Source organism: Neopelma chrysocephalum, unplaced genomic scaffold (assembly GCF_003984885.1).
Source record: "Neopelma chrysocephalum unplaced genomic scaffold, ASM398488v2 Primary Assembly neopelma1_97390, whole genome shotgun sequence".
NCBI lineage: Eukaryota > Metazoa > Chordata > Aves > Passeriformes > Pipridae > Neopelma > Neopelma chrysocephalum.
This window is the reverse complement of record NW_020926031.1, coordinates 4,494,464-4,506,477: the sequence shown is the minus strand read 5'-3', so window position 1 is coordinate 4,506,477 and position 12,014 is coordinate 4,494,464. Positions and strand designations below refer to the sequence as shown.

Here is a 12,014-nt window from a genome sequence, read left to right as displayed (position 1 = left end):
CTGTACTGAGAAATCCCATATGAAGTAGCTGGTGTGCAACCCGTGCTGGTTAACCTCTTCTGACTCTGTGCTGCTCTAAATTGCCATGAAAGAGAATCAGGGGTATATCAAAACCCTCTGCCAGCTCCCCAGGGGACTAGGGCCCTTGGAAACTATGCACCCTTGTCTCCATTCTAAGTAACTGTGAGGTTAGGCCCATGGTGCAGGGGCAACAGTGAACGGCTGGCTCAGAGACAGACACTTCATTTTGCAGGGAGATTTTTGGTACTGATGGATTCCTGCATACAAGAGGAGAAAACTCAATCTCTCAATGTCCCACACAGCAGCATAACTAGTCAGGCTAAGGTGAAAGCAAGCCAGAAAGGATTAAGTGCTGCTGTCTGGATTCATCTATCCAAGTACCAAGTATGCTATAGCTCAGCAGGTAAGTCTGGCCATCAGATTAAGACAGACTCCTGCCAGTCTTGCCCACAGCACAGCAAGATCCCTGACAGAATCTGTCAAACAAAAATACTTGAGTTAAATTTAGTGAGATACAGTGGGGTTTTTTTTAAGTGGCACAACTTGCCACTTATCTCTCATTTAGTGAAGATCTCTGATTTTGTCTTCGGGGTAATGCCAGCTTCTGACCTGAGATGCCATACCATAGCCAGCTTTAGCAAATCCTATGGTACAGAACTGGTTGTACCTTGTATCACAACTAAGTTGTTTTACAGAAGTTGAGAAAATACATTGAGGTGACAAAGCGAGAACCAGGTATATCAAAATAAAGTTTATTCTTAAAATGGCTAGTTCACACATAACAGCAAGGATTACATAGAGGAAAAGTGCAATTAGTGGAGGAGATTTATTTCACCTTAGTATTTATCGTCTCACTGCACTGCAAGTAGCTTCACGCTCAGGATATTATACTTCTTAGCTGTGGACAAAAATGTGATTTATATTTTGATGTTAACACCATTTCTATACAGCTAAAAGGTGTGCCAATATTCACACCCACTGAGCATGTGTTGGACAATTTTTCACACAAGTCTTGCATAAAATACAGATCACCTTTACAGTTTGACAGCTCAGAAAGCTAAATTATAAGCATACGGATACAAAATATATATTAGTTTACTGAAGTTTAAAAAAAAATAAACTTCAAAAAATGAGGTAAAATAGAACAGTTTTCTATGTGCAAGCCTATATTCAGTCTAGAAAAAACTAGTAGCAGTCTTGCTCTTTAAAAGAAATTAGTTTTCACAAAGTGCAACTAATTCATTGTCTTCAATGTGAAGGACCTTGCCTATGTTATGCACTTGTGAAAAGTCATTGCTAACTTTGCAATTGGGAGTAGGATATTCAAACATCAGATGCTGTAAGATTAGATCAGGTGATGAACAGAAGCACCTAATGCTGCTACAGATCAAGAAATTTACGAATTGCTGTTTTGTCACCTGACCCTATTTCTGGCATATTAGGGTGGCTTGAAAAATTTTTTTAAAGGCACGTTTTCCTTTTAACATCAAAAGATAACCATCTGCCTGCTAAGTGAGTAGGATGATGAAGTCAAGGTTAGATTTGTTATCAAATGCAAGGCATTCTCAAAGCCAGTGAGGACAGACATCTTCTCGTAGTAGTAGTCACTTCCACCACTCACTTTGCTTTATTTTCTTTAGTCTTTTTATCCCCTAGAACTTCCCCTGGGATTTAGAAAAACAGCTTTGGAAAGAAGCAATTAAAACATTGCACATCTCCAAGTTACATAGCACATTCTACCTCTTCCTCTTTTCCTACTTCTCCATTATCCTCTCCAAGTTTCTTAACCTATATTGAAACCTGCCTCTGCTACAAGCACATAGAGGCTCATAGCAAGTCTCCTGACAGCATCTACTGCACTCCTAATAGGTGCAAAGTGAGTTGTGACATTCTGTTAATATAACAGCCCTGTGCACACACACATACTCTCGCGCATACAGTTATTACAGCTTGCTAACATACCATTGCCTTCCATACTACTTTGCAAGTCTCTCCCTTAGAGTGACCCAGGAGACCTGACAACAGAAAGAAAGCAGCATATACTTGAGATACGGGCATGCTATTCCTATAGTAGGTGGCATACGCGTGTTTTACCTTGGTTTTCTTTCCTTCCAAGGATAAGGTTTGGCTAAGAACTTCAGTAGCATAATATGGTTTAACAAGTCCCACAGACTAATGAATTTTGATTTCTTCAGACAGCAAACAAAACCTGCCAGAAAATTAATGCTGTTCTGTTGCCAAATGGAAGAATAATTCCTTGGTATTATGGATCACCAATATGGTGATGAATTTTCAATCTGACCCGAGCTCTGCCACTGGGGAAAGAGGCCACTGGACAGCCTCGGACTGCCAAGCTGATCAGGCTCTCTCTCTTGTCCTCTCCTTGGAGTTTGAAGATCTACACAGTCTTCCTTGGCAGAGGGTATCTGAACACCATCAGGCTTCCACTCTGCATGAACAATCTTGTAATTCTGACCCTCGTTATTGTCCCAGAAGGTATGTCCTTCACTTTCGTATGAAATGCAAAACTCTATCTTCTCTTCAGAGGAAATGGCAGGAGGCAAATCGATGGCAAATGAGAAGGTATCGTTTTCAGAATCGCTGTAAACATTGTTCATGTATACACACTCAACATCCCTGTAGGTCTTCCATGTATCAAAAGTAATTCGAACCTGAACCTTTTTCTCAAAGCTCACGTTTTTTACTTTCACAGTGCCCGACAGCACCTTCTCTTGTAGGGCGCAGTTCTCCAGGCAGACCAAGTTCTTCTGAAGGAGGTTCCTGAAGTCCAGGTAGTCAGCTGAGGGCTGAGGGAAACCCAGAATCAAGTTTTTCTCCTCATGCAGTTTTAAGTTAGATGTTACGTGTTCAATGTCTAAGAGGTCAAACTGAAGATCCCACCCAGGGTGCTCCTGGAACTCAGAGAAGGTGTGTATCGCCGTCAGGGACAGCCCCTTCGAGTCCGCAAACACCACTCGCTTCTTGGCTCGGGCTGACGAGTGGTTCCAGGCGCTCTCTTGATCTTGGGAGTCACGTTTCACATGAAGGCACGGTCTGAGAGGTTTGAGTCTGTTCACAAAGTTGTTTCTTTGGCAGTCCTCGAGAGGGCTGAGAAGGCTCTTCAGCGGTGGAGAATGGGCTAAGCAAATTCGCATGGCCACGTCCACAGGCATGATGGAGCTTGGCAAGGGTCTTGGGTCCAAGACCTGTATCATTCTGAAAGAAATAATAATAATGTCCTGTGTTTTTCTAATTACATCAGATAAGAAGCTTCTTAAGAATGCATATTTGCTTCATCCATCTTAATTATTCATGGCCTTGTCTCTGCACAGCTTTAAACAATGCAGCCTAAATTAAAATTGACAGTTCTACCTAAGGAATTAGGGTAAGACTAGGCAGTCATTTCTTGCCAATCCTGAACTTCTTCAATTCAAATCTTTGCTTTATCCAAACCTCTGAAAAACAGATTTTAGTGACAGCTAATTGAGCATATTTCCTTGAAAATACAGGAAAAAGAACATTCTAGTAACCAGTAAAACAGATCCAGTTAAAGTGGAAGTGCTCATCCACTTTAGCTTCCCTCTTAGAGGCTCTGATCTGGGTCTTAAAATTCCAACAAGCTGGATCAGCTGCTTCATCTCTGGAAAGAGACAGCACTATATTAAGAAAGTTGACTATCCCATCAGAGCATCAAATGGGATTCTATGTACCTTGATGCAGAATCATCACACTGTGGCTTTGAACCGTCAGTCCACGTTTTAGACACCTATTTTGAATAACTCAGATGAACAATCCTAAAGCACCTTTGGAAATATCTTCTATGAGCTATTAACCCACATCTAAGTAATACAGCTCTTTGCACTGTTAATGTTGACTGCTGAGTGAAGAGGGGGAAAAAAATGGGGGAGGGCAGAGACCTCCTTATGCTTCAAGAATTGGCTTAAAAACAACTTCTGACAATCCCTAAAGACCATGACAAAAGCCTACTACAAGTATTCAATAAGAATGCTACAGCTTTATTTGTAAAGGCTTACTCATAATGCTCTCAGATGATGAATATCACAATTACTATGCAAGAACACGGCCCATTCAAGGCCAGTTAGCTTGAATATTTGTAAAGAGGGGCTTCGACTGCAGCACATCCCTACCGAGATGGATGCAGTGCTTGCTGGAAATGCAGAATTTTGTTGAGTCATAGAAAGGCATAGGCTTTGCCACTTAAATAAAATAGCTTTCTGCTTCCTAGAGCTCTCCCTGGTATTCCAGAGCCCTGCCAAAATCAAAGTAGAATCTGTGCTGGCCTCGTCTCCTTTTTTTTTTTTTTTTTTTTTTTTTTTAATTGTGGAGGTATTTACCATAATAAGTAATAGGAAGAGAGTACCCGAATCAAACTAATGAAGTTTTTGCTTTGCTTTAATAGGAAAAGAACTCGGGTTTCAAAAATACTCGCTCTGCAACTTTGGTGACCCGCTGCTCCTGAGCTTTTGCAGTGTCCAAAAAAAAAAAAAAAAGAAAAAAAGAAAACCAAAAAAACCCGAAACAACAAAAAATAGCCAAGCAGGCAAAACCTGACGCCACAAGCTGAGAAAGGCTGCTGGAGGAGGCAACACCGAGCAGCCAGGGAAGGGTCGAGCAGCGCCGCGGGGCACTGCCCGGGCACAGGGGACCCGCAGGGGCGGGAGGGGCGCGGAGCAGGGGGAGTCTCGGCGCTGCGTCCCCGGGGCCGGCTCTGCTCGCAGCCCCGGCCGGGGCGGAGCGGGGCCGGCGCTTACCTGGTGCAGTGCATGGGGGCCGCACCACCGCCGCCGCCGCCGCTGCTGCTGCTACGGGGCCGCTCCCGCCGCGCCGACGCCTTTATGGGGCCGGGCCGCGGCCCGCGGCCAAGGGGCGGCCCCGGCCCGGGCGGGGCCGTGCAGGGGGAAGGATGCCGCCGCGTCCCGGCCGGGCTGGGGGTGCCTGTGCCCGTGCCCTGCCCGTGACACCCTCGTGCTTACACACCCCCAGGTTCCCTCTCCTTCCCCCCACCCCGGCCTGGCACTGCCGTGCTCTCCTGTCCTTTAGGGAAAGGCAGGAGCGAGGCCCCCGCAGAGCGGCTGCGGAGCTGCGGACGGGCAGGGGCTCCTGCTGATGGATGCATGGCACATGGATCAGTATGCTGTCTCTGTACGTATAATGAGAGTATTCATAGGACAGTAAGACTTCAGTTTCTTAGCTCTGCCGCTTGGTGACTGAAGTTCCTGCCTTTCGTGACAGTACATGACACAAAGTGTCACACAGATGAAGCCTGAAGCAGTAACTGGCAATGCAGACAAGGCTTTGGAAAATACTGCTCTGTTTCCTGGTGCCGGTTATTCAGGACGACCTTCCTTGGTCCTGTGCTTCTCGAGTTGCATCCCTGCTGCTCCCATTATTCTTCCTCTTCTTTCCCTTCTCTTATCTTTTGGTCACTGCAGCTGCCTCTGAAAGACAGATGATATTTTCTCATCATTTGCTAGAGAAAGTGCTAGAAAACAGTACCTGATTGTTGGAAGCCTTGCTAGCAGCCTTACTAGTTGCAAAGGGTTAATTTTTCTTTAGGAGGAGCTACAAATAGTTTCAGCTCCAGCAGCCTGCCTGGCAGCAGTAAGCCAGGCCCAACACCCCTCATGGGTATAAGGGAGGACTGGACACATGGCTGGCAGTTATCAAATCTCTTCTATTTACCCATTATAAAAAATGAGTTAATAACTCTGGAGAAGTTTTATGAGCCTGTGCTACTTGAATGTTTGCCCATGCAACTTGCCCCACAGCACCACTTAGCTGGGCTGCTGCGTTATCAGAGATCACGTGCAGCAGCTGAGGCTGCTCTATCACACTATCTGCAGGCATTAAATAAGAGCTGCTTGAAGCCTGCACAAAAGGAGTTACCTCAAGGCTTTGCTACACATATTTCTGGTACTATGTAGTAGCTCATTGCACTGCTTGCTGCTATGAAATATTTTGCTCCTGTTGTGTTAAAATACCTGTTTTGCCTGACTTGGAAAACATAATGAAAGATTATTTAAAGTTATATGCTTAGCAAAAAAAAGTACTGAGCTGCAGAGCCTTTCATGTGGAGATCATTGCCCAAGTCAGTAAATATGGACTGGATACAGCAACTTTGTGCCTAATTGGTAATCTGGAGCACATTCATGGCCGTGGACTGGTGCCCCAGTTTCCAGTTGCCAATACAAGCAGAGAGCATTGTGCAGGGCCAGGAAAGTCTTTCCTCATCCGAGGAGGCATCCCTGTATCAAGGCAAACTGATAGGGTTGTCTGAGTTAGCACATCAGTTTGTCCTGTCAGTGATGATTCTCTAGCTGTGCTTTTTATAGAGGACTCAGGTTTCCAGATACTTTGGTTCTGCAGCTCTTCTGTCATCAGCAGATCTGTCTGTCTTACCTTTCAAACAGGAAAATGCTAAAATGGGAGTACCAGAGGAAAAACCTTCATTGTCTTACTATGCATTTGACAGCATTTTGTGGCATTTCAGCTTTTCTGACATTTTTAAGTGCACAATGGCAGAAATATATTCCTGGAAGAGGCAGAGCTGATTATAAAATGAAGACCCATCATAGGGGGTGTACCTCCAACTGCTTCTGTAACAAGGAAACCCAAATTGATCACCCATACTAGTTCTTCGTCTTTTCCTGAATAAGTTGCACATTAAATGTAGTAAGATAATCGCAACAAGTTAGCAATAGTAAATACAGTTTTATTATAGCTATCATAGTTTCACTAAACCTTAAATGTATATTTTAAAAAACAGTTTGCAGCCTAGATGATCCAGATGCAATGTAAGGCGCAGGCTCATTTTGCAAGGAGTTCACTGGGGTTGCTCGGTGACAAACAGGCACTTGGGTTCACACTGTTCTGTTTAAAGACAAATATATGGTATTAGCTCCAAAGTGAATGCTTTTATATGCAGATGCCCCTCTGGGTCTCACTGTTCTTCACCTGCCTGAACTAAGAGAGACCCTTCAATCAGCAACTCTGAGAGCAGATAATGAGTGATCCTGCCTTTCTGTCAGCTATCAGGCAGTGATGAGCTGCTCTGATCATCTCTTTGTTGGCTCTTGCCATTTTATTAAAAATGAAAGAGCTGCTTTTTTTGAGTCTGTGTTCTGAAATTGAGTAGTTAAACAAGGTTTTTGTGGTTTACTCTAAATGACTTTATTACTCTCAGGTTGCTCTTCTTCCCTGCTGTCTTCCCCCACAGCTTCAGAAGGGAAGGAAGGAAATATGTTGCAGTTAAGGATATAGAAAGAGTAGAATAGCCTTTAGCATTTAATTGAAGCCTATTGAAGCAAAGATAAGCAAATATTTCCTTAGAGCAAAGTTAAGTCATGACCACATTTATAGTGGTCACATAAAAGTCCAGAGAGAAAAAAAAGATAGCCATTTCACTTGCATAGTGATTGCACCCCTTGAGAAATTGTTGCTGTTTTCTGGGTAGGAGAGCAATGCCAGCTCAATGCAGTTAGACTGTGCAATTCAACAGGGAAGTTTTTGATTTGATTTTGGGCTTGAAACTGAAATCAGTTGCTAGGCCAAAGAATATGTCCACCTTATTTTGACTGGCACGTATGTTGTTTCTAGAGCATCCCACAACACCTGTGAATGAGACAGAGCTTTAAAGAATTTAAAGAATATCTGCGATAATGACAGGACCAGGGACAATTCTGTCACACAAAGTTTACAGCAGCCTTCTTTTTTTTTTCCCTTGAACTGAGCTCTTCTGTTCAATATTTACCCTCTGCTGCTAAGACTGATCTTTGTAAATGTGTACTATCTAATAAGTTTGGCTGCAAGTTTCTATGAATGCGACTGTGATGCAAATAGTAATTATTCAGGTACATAGCAAGCCTGATCAGTTGAGACAGTGAGCCTTTGAAAATTTGAAATCACTGATTTGTCTGATGAAATACAGTGAGCAGAAGTCTTATTTAGTCTAAATAGAAGACTATTTTCTTTACTTGCTTCTCAAAACCCTTTGGTGAACTTTGAAAATTCCTGATAGTTATGAATATATATAAAGGAAACTTGTCCTGGGAAACTTTGTCATTGTTTTAGGGGTTTCTTCATCACTAGCACAGTCCATATGAAGAAAAAATATATTTTTGATATTCTTAGAATTTTTATTAGCCCATTTCTCATGGTTCAACCAGACCTAACATGCTCTAGCCGTTGGGATCCCCTCACCGAGACATCTGTAAATTGTGATCACTTGTTAATAGGTAAATCACAAAAAGTCTGGAAAAAAGTATTGCAGTGCCCCCACTGCACATCCATCCCCTAGAGAAAGAGGCAAGCATGTGCAACCAAACACATGCAAAGATGGGTGGGTTTTATGTTTTCTTACAGCAGCAGGACATAGGTCTAACACTGAGCATTGGCAGAGGGTCTAGATCTCATTTCATTTCAGTCAACAGTGCAAGTTCTTGCCACTCTTGGAACTTTGTAAGGCTAAATTCAAAGCCATTTAAATCTGAGGCATTTAAATTCCTTGAAACTGAAAGCTTTGGACTGAATTAGAAGCTAGAAATTGATTTGAAATGTCTGATTAATGATAGATTAGTCAATTGTAGATGAGTCATCACTTTGGAAATGTAAAGTGTAAGAGAAGTGCATTGCTTTCTGAAACAAGTGACATAGAAAACGCAAGAAAATGTATCTCAGGCTGCTTGAATATTTTATGTAATGTGATTATATTAAATTCAGGATATTTTGAGCAAGATTCCTTAAACAGCTTCTATGCAAAATGCAGCCTGTTAGAAGTATAATTGCTTTGCTAGTACATAGTAAGATGAAATAAAGACAATGCCACATTACGTATAAATTGCTGCAACTTAGAGTGAAAAGGGAAAGCAAACTGAAAGAAGGAAGAGCATGAATGTAGGTATTCATTCTTGGAATAACCTGAACTTCCCAAGAAGTCTTTCACAAAAGTGCAGAAAACAAAATACATACATATATTTTATACATTTATAAAACTGGTTTATATATATAGATCAGGTTTTTAGAATGCAAAGGCTTTCCTAGATGTTTGAAAGAAATACGGTATTTCAATATTACAGCATTCCTTTTCTCAGTTTTTTGTTGGTTTTATTTTTAACCACACACCCAAGAAGGTTGAACCTTGATATTCTGTGGTCAAACATTTCATAAATATAAATCATTTTTCTGTGTGTAGATAATCAGTGTTTATTCTGTATTCTTTTTCCTAGGCCCAGGTGGAGGAATTACCTCTGCTGATGAGTAGTCTTTTCCAAAGAAAACAGTAAGTGAAATGCTGCTTTGTGCAATTTGGTTTATGTTTAATGCTGTGTGAACAAGCAAATGTTGGATAAATAGACACTTCCATCAGCTATGTGGGAAGTATCCACGTTGTTTCCAATCTCTCAAGGAAAAATGAGATTTCCTTATCTGAATGTGCACAATTCCCTACAGACATGCAGGAGCCACATGATTATTCAATATGATTACCATTCACATTAGAGTTATGTTGAATAAAACCTTCATCCTGATTAAGCATTGCTATATCTGACAGCAGCCCAGCTAACAGCTGCAATATGTTCACCCAGAGTGTTTAGAAGCCTTTGAAGGGTCTGAATAACACTCCTTTTCTTGTTCTGCCACCCAAGAGACTTGATCCATTCGTGTATTTTAGGTTCTCTTACAAGGTTCTTTTTGTCTTGTCTATCACATGGGAAGAATGGGGCATGGAAATCAGTACAGTGAAATTCTGTGTCAAGTTTTTCTTAGATTTTCTGTGTGAGGAAAAAGCTCTCCCCTACGATGTTGGTCTAAGAGATGAATGAATCTTTTTCAGATTTAGTCTAATTTCTAACCACATCAGACAAAAAATTTGAGTTTCGTAGGATCTGACCTAGTTATCCTTTTTGAATGTACAACATATATACATATATATATATATATAAAATGTATATTTTTCCAGCTTCACAGGGTCAAATTTCATGCAGAGATTCATTTCATTTTTAGATTTGCTGGAAAGAATGAGGCTCTTTAATCCAAGTGCTGTAACATCATCAGTCCCCTTTCATCCTGTAATGGGAGGGGAAGTAGTTATTGTCCTGGATGTAGGGAGATTTGTGGCCTAAATACCAAATTTGCAATAAATTGGTTTCTTTGGGTTATTCTTGGATGCTGCTTCCCAGAACACAGATGGTTTACTGTCAAAATGTGCTTGCTCCATATATGTATTAATGCTTACAGTGAGTTTTGCAATCTTTAAAATGGTTTTAATCAGTGAGAATACTCTTGCATGCTTCTCTGGAGAATTGCAGTTATAGAATAACAGAGGTTGCAAAAGGCCTTTTGAGGTCGTCTAATCCAGTCTCCTCCTCAAAAGAGGACTAGGTTCAAAGTTAGGTCTGGCTGCTCAGGTTGCTTGTCCAGCTGAGCTTTTAATAACTCCAAGTACAGAGAGTCCACAGCTTCTTAGGCAACCTGTGACATTGCTTAACCCCTCTTGTAATTTTTTCTATTTATCCGTCTGGAATTCCTTTGCTGCAACATGACCGCTGCCTCTTTTCCTTTTGCTGTACATCTCAAGTGGAAGTCTGGCTCCATCTTCCTCTATTCCCTTTAAGTAGTGGGAGGCTGCACTCTGACCTGCTGTTACTTAGCCTTTTCTTTTGCAAGTTAAACTCAGCTCTCTCAGCCTCACCTTCTGCAGTACATTTCAGTCTGCTAAGCATCTTGGTGACCCTCCACTGCCTTCACCCCAGTTAATCCATGGGGCTTTCTTATTGAGGGACCTGAAACTGAACAGGTGTTGCCTAAAAGACTGCAGAGAAAAAGACTCCAGGTCAATTTAGTGTAGGAGATAAGATAAAGAGAGCAGGAGCTTTAATGAGTCCTTAGGCCTAGAGGAATACATACCACGTGTGCCCGCCCAGACAGTGGTTCTATGATTTTATAAGGTCCATCCAATCCCAGGTCTGTCCACCCCTGGTTCTGCCCCCTTCCACCCCCCGACACGCCCCTTCGAGAATTGAGTCTGGGGGTGTTTGGGACCCCTTCTTCCTCATCTTCATCTTCTTCAAAGCACGTACAGTCCTTGGAGCTCCTCCAAAGTTCTGGGCTTGAAGGTTGCTGTGTGATATCTTCTGGTCCAGGCCTTAAGGTGTTTTTCTACAATTCTACCTTGAAAAGAAGACTAAACATGCTAATGGAATTTTGAGGGATTGATATGAGATGAGATACTAGGGTTGGGTATGTGTAAACATTATGCTGCAGGGTAAGGAATATAATACAGCGACATTAAAATCTGCATTCACTACACATCTACTTCTAAAATTTATAAAAATTAAAAAAAAAAGCTCTTAGGCATCAAGATGCAACCTCATATGTGCCCCATGGAGGGGAATAAACATTTCACTTGGCCTTTAATTCAGAACTTAAAACCAGATCCATGGTGTTCTCTCATATACAAAACACAAGCAGAACTTCTTTGTTTGCTGAGGCAAAGGCTCTGTGCAGTTTGGTACATAGAAGTTGGTGCAATCTCTTCAGGGCTGTTTGGTTTGTTTGGGAAACAGCAGTTTATCTCACCAGAATTTTGACATACAATAAGTACATTTTATTTGTGGGTTGTGGGAGTCTTCTTTGATCACTCTTTGTTCCAACTCAGTAGTTTTGGAAATCATTCTCTCATATGATTTCAGTCATTTAGGAAAAGGATATTGCACTTCTGTAAATAGACTATTGCAGTCTCAGGCTCTCAGGACTTTTGATTTAACATCTGCCTCCACTTCCAAATGTTCACTGTTCACGCTTACCTCTAAAATTGAAAAAAAGTTTTCTCCAAAATGCTGATACACAAACCATTTGCTTTTCTTGCTGTCCTGGTCAGGCCAACTTCAAACCTGTTTGAGGCTTTTGCTCTGACACTACCCCTGAAGATTTTCCACAACTCTATTTCCACACATGTTGCAATTTCCATCTTCCTA

The 12,014-nt window shown here is 41.8% G+C and overlaps 1 protein-coding gene across 1 annotated transcript; it reads right to left on the bottom strand.

The window, feature by feature from the left end:
• Nucleotides 1-757: 757 nt before the first annotated feature.
• Nucleotides 758-4,857, bottom strand: PPP1R3C (protein phosphatase 1 regulatory subunit 3C). The gene is made up of 2 exons (XM_027672232.1): nucleotides 4,794-4,857; nucleotides 758-3,237 (listed from the first exon to the last, which is right to left on the bottom strand). Exons 1-2 carry the CDS (start codon nucleotides 4,805-4,807, stop codon nucleotides 2,292-2,294), a joined length of 960 nt encoding a protein of 319 aa, XP_027528033.1. The 5' UTR covers nucleotides 4,808-4,857; the 3' UTR covers nucleotides 758-2,291.
• Nucleotides 4,858-12,014: the final 7,157 nt, after the last annotated feature.